The sequence below is a fragment of the Phaseolus vulgaris genome, chromosome 3, assembly GCF_000499845.2.
Source record: "Phaseolus vulgaris cultivar G19833 chromosome 3, P. vulgaris v2.0, whole genome shotgun sequence".
NCBI classification, from domain to species: domain Eukaryota; kingdom Viridiplantae; phylum Streptophyta; class Magnoliopsida; order Fabales; family Fabaceae; genus Phaseolus; species Phaseolus vulgaris.
This window is the reverse complement of record NC_023757.2, coordinates 44,805,653-44,821,073: the sequence shown is the minus strand read 5'-3', so window position 1 is coordinate 44,821,073 and position 15,421 is coordinate 44,805,653. Positions and strand designations below refer to the sequence as shown.

General features: G+C 32.6%; 3 protein-coding genes and 1 long non-coding RNA gene across 6 annotated transcripts; 1 reads left to right on the top strand and 3 right to left on the bottom strand.

Annotated features, from left to right (window-relative positions):
* Window positions 1-1,753: 1,753 nt before the first annotated feature.
* Window positions 1,754-3,910, bottom strand: LOC137805949 (uncharacterized). Of its 3 annotated transcripts, none has more exons than XM_068605824.1 (3): window positions 3,728-3,910; window positions 3,298-3,379; window positions 1,754-2,018 (listed from the first exon to the last, which is right to left on the bottom strand). In XM_068605824.1, the coding sequence occupies exons 1-3, from the start codon at window positions 3,821-3,823 to the stop codon at window positions 1,852-1,854; spliced, it is 345 nt and encodes a 114-aa protein (XP_068461925.1). In that variant the 5' UTR covers window positions 3,824-3,910; the 3' UTR covers window positions 1,754-1,851. The 3 variants fall into 3 exon arrangements, with proteins under 3 accessions (XP_068461925.1, XP_068461927.1, XP_068461926.1); XM_068605826.1 differs by having other exon boundaries at window positions 1,754-1,989; XM_068605825.1 differs by having other exon boundaries at window positions 3,298-3,373.
* Window positions 3,911-5,397: 1,487 nt separating this feature from the next.
* On the bottom strand, window positions 5,398-9,041 carry LOC137808066 (uncharacterized). Its single transcript, XR_011080648.1, has 3 exons — window positions 7,121-9,041; window positions 6,658-6,763; window positions 5,398-5,779 (listed from the first exon to the last, which is right to left on the bottom strand). It is a non-coding gene; the product is annotated as an uncharacterized lncRNA (long non-coding RNA).
* A 316-nt stretch (window positions 9,042-9,357) lies between these two features.
* LOC137808065 (uncharacterized) lies at window positions 9,358-10,468 on the bottom strand. The gene has a single exon (XM_068608973.1). It carries the CDS (start codon window positions 10,324-10,326, stop codon window positions 9,661-9,663), a length of 666 nt encoding a protein of 221 aa, XP_068465074.1. The 5' UTR covers window positions 10,327-10,468; the 3' UTR covers window positions 9,358-9,660.
* A 675-nt stretch (window positions 10,469-11,143) lies between these two features.
* LOC137808064 (uncharacterized) lies at window positions 11,144-13,969 on the top strand. The gene has a single exon (XM_068608972.1). It carries the CDS (start codon window positions 11,559-11,561, stop codon window positions 13,836-13,838), a length of 2,280 nt encoding a protein of 759 aa, XP_068465073.1. The 5' UTR covers window positions 11,144-11,558; the 3' UTR covers window positions 13,839-13,969.
* Window positions 13,970-15,421: the final 1,452 nt, after the last annotated feature.

Below are 15,421 nucleotides of genomic sequence, written 5' to 3'. Positions count from 1 at the left end.
TTCAATATAAGGGCAAAGTGATCATTCATGCAATACCACATGTGTTTCTTAGTTTTTCGCAACACATTTGAGTGAATCAGATTAGGTGGTGGATCCCATAATCTCTCCATTTCCCTCTTCACCTTTTTTTTTCATACACACATGACCAGTAACAAATAACAATTGTTCATGTGTCCTCTTCGAAAATATTAGGGTAAATAATCTATTAAATATAACAAGTATTGACATTTATTACCTATGTAATTGAATACATGTTTAGTCATTAGTATTTATCATGTATTTTATTAAAAAAAATAATTTTATTAAAAAAGTTCCTACGGGAAATGAACTCAAAGAATGCAACTCGTTGTGAGGACTAAGTATTTCTTGGAAAATGAGTTTTTGGTTGGTCTCCTTTGAGATGGGAAAGTTCATCTGCAAAAAACTTTTCAATGCTTAAGTCAGTAGAAACACAGAGATAATATGTTCTTTAGTTGTAATATAAGAATTTAAGAGTATGAGATAGAATGAATCTGTACTTTCTAGAGAGTGAATATTTATAGGTTGGTCAGGTGGTGTCTGAGTGGACTAGTCATGTAATCGCTATTTATTCCCTAATTAGTCATTCCTCCCTTAAAGCTCATTGATTAGGAAATTTTCTTCTTGATTGCCTTTTAGACAAATAAAGGCTCGATTACAAACTCAGATATCGTGTGTCCGACCTCAAATCTTGCAGTTACACATTCATTGTTCCGACCTCAAGTCCAAAAGATAACATCGCTAGGGTTAATCACCACATCTAAGGTATTGTCTACTTTGGAGGTTGGAATAGTGACGTTGTCTGTGGGGACGAAAATGTGTTCCAAGCCCTCAACTAGGGGGAATCCACTTCCTTATACCTCGATAGGAGGGCTTGTTCCAGTACTATCAATATACTCTTTCTCCTCCAACCCACCTAGTTGAGGGCAAAACAAAATGACATCCAAAATCATGACGGAGCATGACATTCAAAACAGAATGCGATGATTGACCCTAACGATACTATTTCTAAAAAAAGGAGAACAATTTATCATTAAGTTTGACTTAATCTTTTACCCTTTGTTTTTGTTTATAAAATTGATTTTTTTGTTATGTTAATCTTTATTGTAGTGAACCGATTAATTATCCAAATTATTATAATCCACAGTTCTATATTTTACATTTCCGCTATTTACATGGATTTTTTTTATCATTTTATATTAAACCATGGTAATTATCTCAAATAAACACTCGAAAACCATCTTTAGGTCACTTGTGATTGAGCATGTAACTAGGTTAGTCAACAGCTGAATGAGCTGAAAAACTAAATTCATTAAACTTAGTTTGAGTTACCATAATACTTCTTTATTTGTATATGATTATATCAAATTTTAGTTATATATGCAATAAAAAAAATTGAGAGGCAAATTATTTTTTGCAAAAAAAAAATTATATTAAGTTTTGAATTTGGACCACTCCTTGAGAAACAGAAAGTGCATATGATTCTATTATGAACTCAATTTTATAATGGTTAGTGTCTCCGTTCTCTGTAGCAGTCTTCTTATGCTTCTTCTTAAAATATCAAAGAAATTTCCTATAGTAATGGTAAGAGACTACAAAATCCTTGTTGAAGTTATTTTAAATTTTCGATTGGTTGTGTTTAGGAGAGAACATGATTGTATTAGGGAAAATAGGTTGAAGTATTTTCTTTCTGCACAAAAACGTTTAAAGTGGTGAAAAAAAATAAAGGAATGAATTGGTAGCAACATGAAGTAGCATAGATTTGAATGGTTTTGCGGCATCTTGTGATTGAATAATTTGTTGTAGCTAAGACATGGTTATGTTAGATTAATGTTAGTGAGAGTGAGCTAAACAAGCAGAGAGGGACTTGGGTTCATCATTCGCACTCTGAAGAAGGTTGCTTCTTCTAATGCTTTCGTTCTGCAAATTGCAATTTGCTATGAAATCTCCCTTTATAGTTACTTCTCTCTTCTGCACATCCACACTGTATTCTGTCAACCCTGCATATAAATTCTTCTACTTTTGCAACATCATCACACTTCACTCATTCAAATAAATTAGCTTAATGATACAAAAGTACCAACCTCTCTATTTTTTTTCTTTCTTTTTGGCAAAATAAGTCATTAATTAATAAAATAAATAAAATTTTAAAAAATTATTGAAATGGATAAATCGTGCACGACCTTATTATAAATAAGTTGTGTCAGACATAATTTCAAACTAACTAGATTTAAATTGAAGTAAGTTGTGTTAAAATGGTGTCTCAATATTAATTAATATCTAATTATAGTGAAATTGTGTTAAGAGGACACGATTGATTTATTTCGATAATTTTTTAAAATTTTATCTAATGATAATTAATCTATAAATATTTTAGTTTTTTTTAAAAAAATAATTTTTGTGAGGCCTTATTAAGCTAAAATAACACTATAAATTTAATATATAAAATAGATACTTGAACTATTGTTTTGTCTTAAAAAGATTAATTGAAGTATTTGATTTTTACACATCCTCCTACTTTAGATAAACAAAATTATTGAATGTTTCTAAGTATTTCAGATATTAAATTTACTTATTTGTGTTTAATATTTTATTCATTAACAAGCACACTATAAGGAAAACATGAAATAAAAACCAATTTTAGAGATAAAAAATAATTACTTGCTATAGTAACTAAATTAGAGATCATTTCAGAAACTAAAAAAAAATAAAATTATAAATTAATTTCTATTATTGTTAAATGGTTCTAAATTGGTATCTAATTAACTACCAAAGTTTTAACTATCAATTATTTAGTTTCTAAATTTGGTAGCAAAAACTTTGGTTGCTAATTAAATATCAATAAATCATTTAACAATAATATAAACTAATTTAGAAACCAAAAAATTTTTAGTCTTTAAAATGGTATTTAATTTAGTCACTATAACAACTAATTATTTTTTATCTCTAAAAATTGATTTATTTTATAATTTTCTTGTAATGACAAAAGATTTATAGGAAAAATAATAAAGCTTTTTTTTTCTAATGACTGATTCCAAGACTTGTACCACCAAACTAAATGGTTTGACCATAGTTATATCTCTATTCAAAACATGAACAATGATACACATGGTTACAATTATTTGATATTTAAATAAATTATTATTTCATTCTAAAAAAACAGTTTGATACCTTGAATCTCAAACAAACTTTATTTTATTCTAAAAATATGGTTTGTCAAACTCGTATGATGACAATTTTACATATTTCTCCACAGAAAAAACAGAGTTTGAAACCTACCAGTCATTCTTGAGACAACTCTGAAAACTCTTCTCCTGCACCCATTGCACCCCATATTTGCTGCTATTACCACAACCTGAAACTGTTCATCAACCATTACAAAACATAGCACTGAACTTGGCATCTCTACAATCATCTATTTTTTGATATTACAATAACTTAATCAGAAGACTTCAAACCATTTTCTTTGATTAACAAACATTACAAATAAACAACTTTGTTAATCACCATAACATTGGTGTGAAGTATTTGCGATCAAGTTGATGATTTCTCTCTTCTCACCAACATTTTTTCTATCTACAAGACTTTGATCAATAGGATAATAATATTAGAAATAAACTGTCAAATTACAAGAGACAGATATTAAGATTTAAACTCAAAAAATTTGAGACTATGGAGGATTAATTGTAGAGAATAGTAGAAAACCTACCGGAGGGAGGGTCAAGTTCTCCATGTGTAAAAGGGAACGATTATCATTTGTAGTAGCCTTCATGCAAACCTCTGACTCTGTGTTGTTAATGGCCATTTGATTATCAAAATCTCTTCTTGTTATGCAGTCAACATCTTGGTTTTTCTTTTTTCACGAGCTTCTGGTTTTAAAGTTGCCCACTAAGATTTGGGAACTAAACCTTCTATTAATATATGTCATGTTTGGATAAATAATTATAGTTTGAATAATTCAATGGTTCTGTGCACAAAGCAAACCCTTCATCAAGCATTTGATTTGACATGAGATTGGTTGTCACCTTCCAACCACCAAATTTAACTAGCTGACCTTTTGGCTTCATGATGCCTCTCTCAGTCTTTTTTAACAGATAAACTTGTTATTGAGATTTTGAGTGGAGATAGATTAGTTTAAACTATATAGATTACTAGTGAAAACTGGCTACTAATTATGGTTTTTTAATTAGTGTTGTAAAACTTTATTTGAGATTAATCTGATTTAATTGAGAAATCAGATTATAGAAACTTTATTAGACCTTGGATTGAATCTGCTTAACTCAGAGTTTACCTATGATCTTCTAAGTCAATTATGGAAAGTTTATCCTTAGACATAAAAAAAACAAAACAAGAAGAAAAAGGGTTGTGACAGCTTGCCAAACAATATAATCTCTTTTTATTATGGAGGTGAGCATCATAGGCTAATCAAGTAATCTACTGAACAAATCAAATGTCTAACTTGAAAAAGAAAAGGAAAATATTGAAATATTCATACTACCAGTTTAAAAAGAGGAAATAATACTCCAAATATGACATACATAAATTATTTTTATATTGTCATTTCATTACAATTTTTTATTTATATATAATAAGTTTGTTAATTTTCATTATATTTTTTTATAATCATTTCATTAAAAACCATAATAATAATAATTTATACTTGATTGACCATGAATATTTTACTTAATTATATTTTTAATCCTCCAAATATTATAATTGTGAAGTTTTAACTACTCAAGTTTTTAATTGTACAAATTGAGTCTTCTAAATATCATAATTGTACAAGTTTGATTTATAGATGCATGGTTGTGAAAGATATATTGATAGAGAAAAACGTGAAGGAGGAAAAATATATGAAAGAAATGAAACTAGAAATGATTCAGTTAAAGAAACTCGCTGCAGAGGAAGAAGGAAAAAAAGCTCGGTCTGTAAAGCTTTTCTAAAACACACATTTCATGTTTAGGAAAGTTAATTCCAAATATCACGTTCTTGAAATCTTGTTTTATGATGTATTTCATGCATTATGTTTAAAAAAGAATAATTTAAAAAATTATGGAATTCTGTCAAGAAATTGTGGGGATGATTAAGAAAAAGTCGCATGATCGTCAAGGTTGCAGGCAACACTTTCTAGAAAACAGTTAATGTGAAAATTCATTATGAAAAGCACATTCTAGAAGATATTATATCATTTTGAAAAAGTTTGTAAAATTTTATTTTGAAAAAAGAATGTATTTCATGAGTTACGAAATTTTCATTCCAGAATACATTTTATATGTTCTTAGAAAACTTGTTTTAGATATCTGGTTCCAAATTGTTCTGGTTTCAGAAATCATATTCTAATACTATGGAAAGCTTATTAGGAAAGATTTCCACATCCAATAATCCAGATGTCACCTTTATGAAGGGTAAAATGATCATTTTAAAATTATGGGAGTGTAAGGAAAAAAAGAAAGCCTTCGAAGCAACAGATTACTCAACAAACAAGGTGATTAAAACTTGGCTCAGCATTGGATTCAGCTGGTACGTGCTTAAGAAACTCCAAATAATAAATAAAGTATTTCATTATTGGTTAAACAACTTAATTTTGATGACATGACGGGACAGGAAGGACTTTAAACCAGGAACAAAAGCTCGACCGAATTTGCCAAACATTCAAACAACAAATTTCACTTCTGGAAATGGGGGAAGGGAAGAAATTTGGTTGCATATTTGCCATTTGTATTCCAGGGCCTCCATCCCAGCGCTCCTCTTGCTCCAGTGTCTGCAACACAGAATATTGCCAAATTTAATGTAATCAAACTTCAAGTTTTTTGATAATCAAGAAATCCAAGATTTGTAAAATTCGTTCTTATATGTAAGCAATGCATAATTAGAAACTTTTAAAACGAATAAATTATTAGGATTAAAAAGATCAAGAATTTAAATTGATCTACCCGAATAATGTCCCCGTTCTCAACAGCTTTTTTCACCCTATTAAACCGGTTGTATATAGATAAAGAACCAAACTGTTTTTATAACTAGTTTAGAAAACCAATCTGGTTTTAGAACCGTTTTAAGAGACCAAACTGGTCTGTAAACAGATTCCAAAAACTGAACCGGTTTAAAATCCAGGTTAAAAAATGAAACCAGTTCTGAACTGGTTTCAAGAACCGTACCAGTTTGAAAACCGATTTCAAACCAGTTCTATATGATTGAGTGTTCAAGATCAATAAGCACCATTAACAGTACGGTCTTGTTGCGAAAGAGTCAAGAATCTTTGGTATACATTGCAACATAAAATTCAAAGTATTACATCCTCTCTCTGTTTTAAAAGAAATAATCACTAAAAGCTCAAAGTCCAAACCATATAGAGATTTGCATATACTTTCATTATGTGGTGGCCGAGCAAGTGCTTTTGCGGCATATAATAAATATTTTGTGACATAATAAATAATTAATACAAATAAAGCTTTTGAATGACACGCTTTAATTCCTTGATATCTATGATGCATTCTGCAGTTAGGCACAATAGACGTGCATTTATTTTAATTAATCTTTTTCTATCTACAACAGAAATAAAACCAGAAAATTCTTCTACTCTAATTCAATGTTTTTGGCATTCATTGATACTTGAATAGCTATACAACATAATTGCTTTACCTGTTGTTTTCTTGTGCTACGGTTGATGGGGGTATGATTTTTACTGCCAAAGTTTCATTGCTGCTTAGTCTGAAGGGTGCTGCCAAAGTCTCATTGCTGCAAAATTCTGTAGAATTTTTATCTGATTAGCAGTTTCTAGCATAGATTACAATCCTGGTCTGTAGTTCCATACAAGTATCATAAAATGGAATCCAAGCATGAAGAAAAGTAACAAGTTAATAACCAGAAACGAAATCAAGAATACAAAGTCCAAATCACTAAATACATAATAATCCTAATTCAAAGTCTCAACAAGAAAGAAGCAATCTACATTTTCAGTCATCATTTAGTGTAACAGAAGATGCTGAATAAGTAAAGTCTTGTGAGGGAATTGGTGACAGCAAAATTACAAAAACAATGTTACTTATCAGTCATATTATAGTAAGCATGCTACAAAAATATAGTATAAAATAAATATTGTTACCTTGTTCAAATCTATCGTGCTCCTCAAAATCCTCATTTTCATTTGAGGACAATGGTGAGGGTGTGTCCCTTTAAGAATCTTGCCTGCAAACAAGTGTTTCTACCATTTGTGGTGTACGAGAACTGCAAGCACATCTCTGCCATCATGCCATGTTTGCAAGAACTAGAAATCGACCTGAATTTAGTTTTCACCAATTCAAAGTATCCAAATCTCCTTCAATCTTTTCTAAGGCTTCACCCAAGTACTTACTTAATTCAGATTTTTTTAGACCTAATCAATTTAAAAAACTTGGTTATAGCGATGATGATCATCACTACCTCCTTCACTAAGTCGAACCTATCGTGAGTTAGCTTCAAACATATTACTGCCACCATTACTCTTCAAAATGTAATCTCAAACTAGATCCCACTTTATTTTTCAAATTAGATGCCACTTCACCACCAAAACTTGGAGTAATGAGCCTGAGTGAATTGCAATTTGTATCTCGAATGTAAGACAAGAGCAATCATGAGGAGCATGTTTAGTTTATCAGGATTTCCCCAATACCTATCATATTTCTTTTTCATCTTTTCAACCTTAGTTCTTACACTTGCACCCATATCCTTGGATGTATAGATTGATCGATTTTCCTTCAATTTCAAATAACTCAAACGTATACATTTTCGGCACATGATCTGAACCAAAAATGCATAAAGTAGTATCATCATATAAAGCCGCAATTACCTGTTGAAACAAGATAGAACAGCTGAGAAAAGTTGATTATCATATTTCAAATTGAAGGCAGAAAAAGTAGAGAAAAAAGGTAGTGGTGGATGAATGCATACAAGAGTCTCTTTTATGCAGAGGAAAAGAAAAGGTTTATGGGTGATTTGGGATATAGGGATTAAGGAGCAGAGAAGACAAATTACAAGATGGCCTTCACTGCCCTTGTGTCTTACAATGTTGTGCGCGTTCATGATATGGCAGTCTGGTAGGAAACAATAAAAGAATATTGGATGGCAAAACAGTGCACTAAATAAACAGTCCGCTCTGCACTGAATCTATTTTTTAAACTAAATTAATATTTTTCATAACCGGTTAGGTTCTAAACCAGTTCAGTTCGAACTGTTTTTTTGCACACCCCTAACACAGCAGGAAATTGACCGATTTGATGCGGTTAGAGATTGACTCAACTGGAAATTGCTAGTGTTCAATGGAAAGCCACCAAAGAGCCACCACCAAGTCAGTTGTATATTGCCAGAAGTTGCTGGAAAGTCACAAGATAGGCTGTGAAAAAGCTGCTAGATGGTTGCCAGAAAATTTACCTGGAAAGACAAGGGTAATTTGAAAACAACAGTGACAGCTTGCTGGATTTTTTTCTGGGAGTAGTGGACTACAGCAACAGTGACTTAATGCACCACGATACAACGTGGTGTACAATGGAAACCAGAGATGTGACCACAGAGGAGACATAAATAAAACATAAAACTGCAGAAAATTTTTGTTAGTAAGGTTATCGAACTTAATTCTAAACTAGTGGAGCTTTTGTAAACTCAACCCTTGGATTCCAATTGTAAACTTAAGAGTTTACTTAATTTAAAAAAAATCTATTAAAATATATACCTTATGTACAACATGATGATCTTAACAAGACAATAATTCGATATTTTCACTTCATAATAAAGAAAAGCAACAAATCATATTAACAAAGCATGATGGTTCATTAGTGCTAAATAAGATTAAACGATATAGATGACTAAATTATATATAAAATCATAAAAGCATAAGTCCTTAATATGAACAATTAAAAATGGAGTTAATTTCTTCATATCATCTTAGTCATTATAAAACATTGTCATTGTGTGAGATAAGAATCCGATAAAATTTACATTTAATTTTAATTTCAAACTCGTTAGTCCGCTTCTTGACTTGTGAGTTTGAATTTTTTTTTTTTTTTATCAGCTGTGAGTTTGAATTTTACTAAAGTTTTATGAGTTTTCTCACTCGAAAAAAAGTTTGATAGTGTGTTAGCTTGTTTTCTCTATCTAGAGATTTTGACAACCTTGTGGTCAGAATTTGTGCTTAAGAATGCAGGAAAACAGGGTGAAGGATGCCATTGGAAGCAAGCAGACATGCTGCATCAAATTCTTTTTTCACGAACTTAAAGAAAGCAGCAAAATTCATTAAGACAAAATAAATAGTAAAATGAAATTTGAAGAAAAAAGAAATTAAATGATGCAAAAGCATTAAACTTGCAGATTGAGAAACAAACCAGAATCTGTAAGAGTATCTTCTCACATTCTGGAGAATTATCTTCATCATCTCCATAAATACAATTGAAATGAAAAGCATAGAAGCATAGACACATTCTGGAAGCATAGGTATCTATAAGCTCATGAAAGAAAACCAAACCACTTTGATTAACTATATTAACCTATCTTCCCTTACAAAACTACATGCTCCATCTCAGACTCTAAACTACAATAAACTTCAGATATTGTATGGTAATGATGGGGAAACTCTTAAAGAAAAACAGAAAAAGAAAACCCAGAATATTATGTTCATCTGGAGACCCTCCTCCTACTGCCAAAAACATCTCTGTGACTCTGCATCTTCTCGTGTCTCAAAGCCCTCTCCCGGTCCTTCTCTCTTCTCTCCCTTTTCATTCTCTCCTCCCTCAATTCCTCCATCGTCTTCCTCTTCTTCTCACCCTTATTCTCTCTCCTATCGCCGTCACCACTTTCATCCTTCACAGCATCATCATCATTAGGTTTCCGAAGATACCACGGCAACTTAACCCCCTTTCCTGCAAGCCCGTAACCAAGCCTATACTTCTCATCCTCCGGGCCCACAACAACGGCGGGCTTGGGCCCTCCCTCCTCCCTTTTCTTCTTCTTGGCAGGGGGACCCTCATTCTGAGGCTCCTGAATTGGGTCAAAAATCTTGATCCCTTCGAAGAGGTTGATGTGGCCAGCGTCGGAAGAAGGCTCGGGCTCGAGTTTGGGTTCGGGTTCGGGTTCGGTAGGGGGAAGCTTCGGTTCCAAACCTCGAGCGGTGCGGAGACGCTCGAGACGGAACTCGGCGTCGCGCTTCCGAGCCTGGTCGCGCTTGAGCTGTTCCTCCCTGGCGGCTTGTTCCTCGTCGCGGCGAACCTTCTCTCTGTTCTCGTAATTGTAAACGTTCCAACGCTTCTGAGGGAGAATATTTAGACCTCCGTGACCTCCCATTTTCGATTGCCCTGCCAAAGAGAATCAAATTTGAACTTTTCTGAATGTCAAAGAAATTTGGGATTTTCTGTTCACTACAAACCTGACGCAACCCTCACGGAGAATTTTAGACGGCTGTATATATACAAATTTTCATGTTTTATAAATTAAAATGATAGATTTGCGAGTTTTAGTTTTGTTTCCAATACTTATTTTTTATTTTATTTCTATTAAATTTAAAATTACTATGTTTTTAATCCTTATCAAATATACAAATGTTAGTTTTAATTATTAAACAATTATCTTTTCAAATTTTGAAATTATTAAAGTTTAATGTTTATATTAATTTTCATTTTGTATATTTTTAAATAAAATATACGTATGGTGTGTAATTTTTCTTAAAATACAGTGTGTGCAATTATTTTGTGTGTGAATACGACAGTTTTTCTCTATTATTTTTCATTACCATTATTCAATCGGTTTAAGTATTTTTTTTCGGTTTTCCGTTTTTTTTTTTAACATTAATAATCATAGTTTATTGTGGATTTTGTATGTTAGTGAAGTATTAAGATAAGTTATCATATTGAAATGTTATGATTTAAAAATATAAAATAAGAAAAATACCAAATATGAAAGACGTGTTTGATATAGACGTGTATGATTCAGAAGATTAGTTATCTTCTAGTTTGTAGAATCTTCATTTGACAAGCATGACAGAAAAAAAACTAACCTATAATATCACTTTCACTTTTCTTCTTATTTACTTCTTTTATTGTTACCCTAATGTGCAATATTTTGAGATGTATAATTGTTTAATGGCATCATCATAGAAGGGAAGACTCATTCTTGCAGCAGACAAGTTGGAAAAGGAAACCAAACCAACATTGAAAACAAACCTCCAATAACATTATTTGACGCCATGAATCAACGCCCTAGAATACTTCTCAATTGCCTAAGCATCTACGTCAACTTTATTTCATTCACGACTTTTAGCCACCTAACTTTTTTGTAGTCATGGTACCTATTAACGCGAGATCGCTTTTACTATTTTATATCCAAAATTTTCAAATTCCATTAAAATGGTCAAATTTTGTCTCCTTAGTAATCCAGACTGTGTGGAGAAGAACACAGCACTGTTGTGAACCCAGAAACAACCTTAGATAGATGCTTATGGTCGATATACAGCATAACATAACTCTGCAGTAGTACGATCTAACCCACAACAGAAGCATCATCTTACCCCTGAAAGATAGATGACAATAATCGGCTGTGACAGCAATGGATCCATGGATGACACCAAGTTCAGCAAACCGATGCCATGGATTGGCATATACATAGCAGCAGCATCTCTTGCCTGTCTCGTAGCAATGGCTGCAGATCTCATACACGGAATTCGAGGCCGCAAATTTTGGTTTCCTTGCAAATTCTTCTGTTTAAACGCCACTTCCTTGGCCATAATAGCTGTAGCAGTGAAGTTATCAGTGGATCTCAACACCCCTATGCCACACCGCCAGGATCAGCTATCAAAACTCAGCAGCAGCGCCATGATCTGCACAATAATGGCCAATTCCATGCCGACTCTTGGGATCACCGAGAACAAAGACACCATGATGAACCTCGTGGCCATGGCCATCCTTGTGGTTACCATGATTGTGAACATCTGCATCCAGTTTGTGACCGGTGTCATCTATATGTTCTGGGTGGAACATGCTGTCATCATGCTCCTCATGGTAATTTTGTTGATGACCATGACCTCGTCAGCCGTAAGTATTCCAAAGATTAAGCACTATTTCGAGCTGAAACTTAAGATGAACAAAGAGGCACTTAAGGAGTGCTCAAAAGTGTTTGCTGTGGACGAGAGGAATCAAATCGTCAACGAACTCAGAGATCAACTGATGAAAATTTGGATGATGACCCACACAAGCAGCCCTCAATTTGTTCTTGGAAGGTCAGTGTCTTGTACTGCTTCTGGTGCCTTTTGTCTTCTAAGTACCATGGCATTAGTAGAGGCCCTGCTTCGATCTTACTTGATGCCGTGGTCGTTTGATTTTTGCTCTGGTGACTGTGATTACAAGTGGTCCACCATCTTAATTCTCATAGTTCAGGTTGCTGCAGTGGTGGTGGGTACTATTGCTCCTGCTTTTAGATGGTTCATTGCCATATCCTATAAGTGCCCAAATGTGAGGAATATGACCTGCAAGAGAAGGTTACATGTTGAAGGGTACTGGACTACCAAGCTAATCTCAATTAAAGAAAGCCCTCTAGGCTTTCGAATTCATAACAGGCAGAACAGAAAGCTGGCTCATGATGCAAAAACTCTTGTACTGTCTTTCTGTATCAAACTTCAGGTGGGGATTGTGCTAATGAGTAAAGCCACCCAGTACGTTTCAATATCCTTCATGTGCTTGATCTTGACATGTTGTGATCATTGCAAGAAATTGCAATCCAAATTTATGTCTACTGTCTCGAGCGTTAGCTCGGGAACAGGATCAAAGTCTGCTCCGAAGCTGGATCTTAGACGTTTTGTTTTGTATCTTGAAGGTGAGGAAGAGTTAGTTGAGGTGATGCTGAAACAGAATCGTGATGCCACTATTCATTGGGTTAAAGTAGGAGAAAAAAAGGAGCCAAAACTTCTCATTGAGTTATTGGAGAAGAAATGTTCTTTGTTGCAAGGATTCAAGGGAGTGAGAACATTTGATAGTGAACAAGTTCGTTCTTTGCACTGTGGAGAAGCAGCATATAGTTGGTCACTTCCTCTGGTGACACTAGGTAGCATTGCAGTGGCCCTGCCACACATCAGCAGGGATTCAGTCAAAAAATTGATAAGCACAGTAAATGAAGCACTCCCCTTTGTCAAGTTCATAGAAAATAACCTGGACAAAGAAAGAGAATTGTATAAACTCAGATCGGCAGCAGAAATTGTTTGGCTTGGAGTTGATCTATATAATAAGTGGCTAGATGTGGATCTTCGTGAGCTCTCACTTCAAGATAAGAGCCCCAAAGAGACACTTGAGCAGCTAGCCGATGCTGCAAAAACCAGGTATGAGAAATTTAAAGGCAAATATAGGCACGTATGCATTAAGACGAGTCCTTCACTATGGCCCAACAAAGTATCTGCATCTCACACTATGTACAGAATATGCAAAACTGCTCTCTTAAATCAAGAACTATTAAGAGACAATAGGAGTGAGAGGCTCTTTGAAGCACTTACAGCGATGATTTCTGATATAGTGGGTGCATGTCTCACCAACTTACCCTTTGTTATATCCGACAAGTGTTTGAATAGCACCATTGAAGAGAGAGAGGATACTGTAAGAAATGCAGTTTACATTTTTGGCAAGACCAAGAAGATTATAGAAATGATAGAAAAGAGAGCATTTCCCCGCGTCAATTTCTGCCGAGGAACCTACATTGAAGATTGGCGTTTAATGCATAAGCAAAACAGTTTTTTTCACACTGTTCCATCTTCACCGGAGATTGACACTCCTACAGATTCTTCCACTTCAAGTGATGTTTGCCTAAATATTGACTAAAACAAAAACCCAGAGGCTCTGGTGAATTGTATAATTGCTGGAAAAGCTTTTAGATTTGTATAAAGTTTATGCAAATTAGGACATTGTATGTGTAAAAATAGTTACTTAATCTACTTAAAATTTGAGGTTAATTATATCTAGAGTGTGATGGGAGTCTAATAACACTTAAAGCATCCTACATCATATTTTCCATTAATAAAAACATTTTAATATAAATTTTGTAATTTTTTTAAATTCTAAAAATAAAGAGAGTTGTTCATGAAACACTGGGAAACTTGTATTTATAAACTACATTAACATATTATTTTAATTAATAAAATATTCATATAAGCCATTTTCATTGAAAATGGTTTTACAAGATAAGTTTTTGTAAGTAAATCACATTATTATAAGAGTTTTATATTATTATTATTATTTTATTACGTGATGATGTATATAAATGAATTCAATTAAAAATATTTATTATTAAAAACTTACTAAGCAACTGTGTTAAAATAGGTTGTTTTAATACTAAAATAAGTATGTTAATTAACTCTAAAAACTTATATAAAAATGTTATTAGAGTTGCTATAAGGGGTTAAGGGTGTAATTAATAGAAAAAGTAGAACAAGAAAAATAAAATAATAAACAAAAATATTGGTTTCTCTGCTATAAAGATAAAATAGGGTAAAAAAATGTGTATACTGAAACTTTATATTTTTTACGTAGAATATATTATTATTAACAAAAATTAGTTATTTACCATACAAAATTATTTACTTTTAATGAGCTGGCAAATACAGATAAATGGCAACCCAGATAAAGAAGAAAAAGGAAAGCTGTAACAGAATATGCCATTATTATTCCAACTCGGATCCTTTCTCTCACACTTTCCCTTCAAACTCACCAATGCCATTAACAGCCAGAATTAGCCTTTTATATTTCTGAAAAGTGATATAGAGATGTTTATTAAATTGGATAATTCTCCTCATATTTAACCTAATATATTCTAATCCAAATATAAATAGTTAAAGGTTTTTAATTAAGTCAGATTCAACTCCTAATATTTTAAGGGTAAGATATTTGTTAATATAATAAGTATTGAAATATTTTTTTATTGGTTTTAATATAATAAATTTAATTTTATTAGTTTTTTTTTCAAATTTTGTTAAGGGTTTGGTTAAATTTGTACGTGGATGTATTTAATCAAAATTCATGTGTTTATGTAAAAATTAATGTTATTAATTATTATATATTTATTTTATAAATTTAAAATCCAAATATTATTGAAAAATATGGAAGGAGGGAAGGAAACATTGTGGAGGACATTGTAGAAACATTATAAGGGTTAAAGAAAAAAAAAACACATAGCAAAACATGAAGGCTAGGACTAGGGTCAGTAGGAGAGGTATTGTTATGTGAAGACTTGTTAGTGGCGATGATGCAGAGTAAAAAATCGACCTGCTCAAAGGTATCAGGGTCTCCTAGCAGGTAAATTTATTCACGGATCTATCTGTGGATAATATTAAAATTATTAATAATACTATTAATATAAATAATTTATCTATACCTATATATAAATAGGATTCTTCTCTTAACTGTTC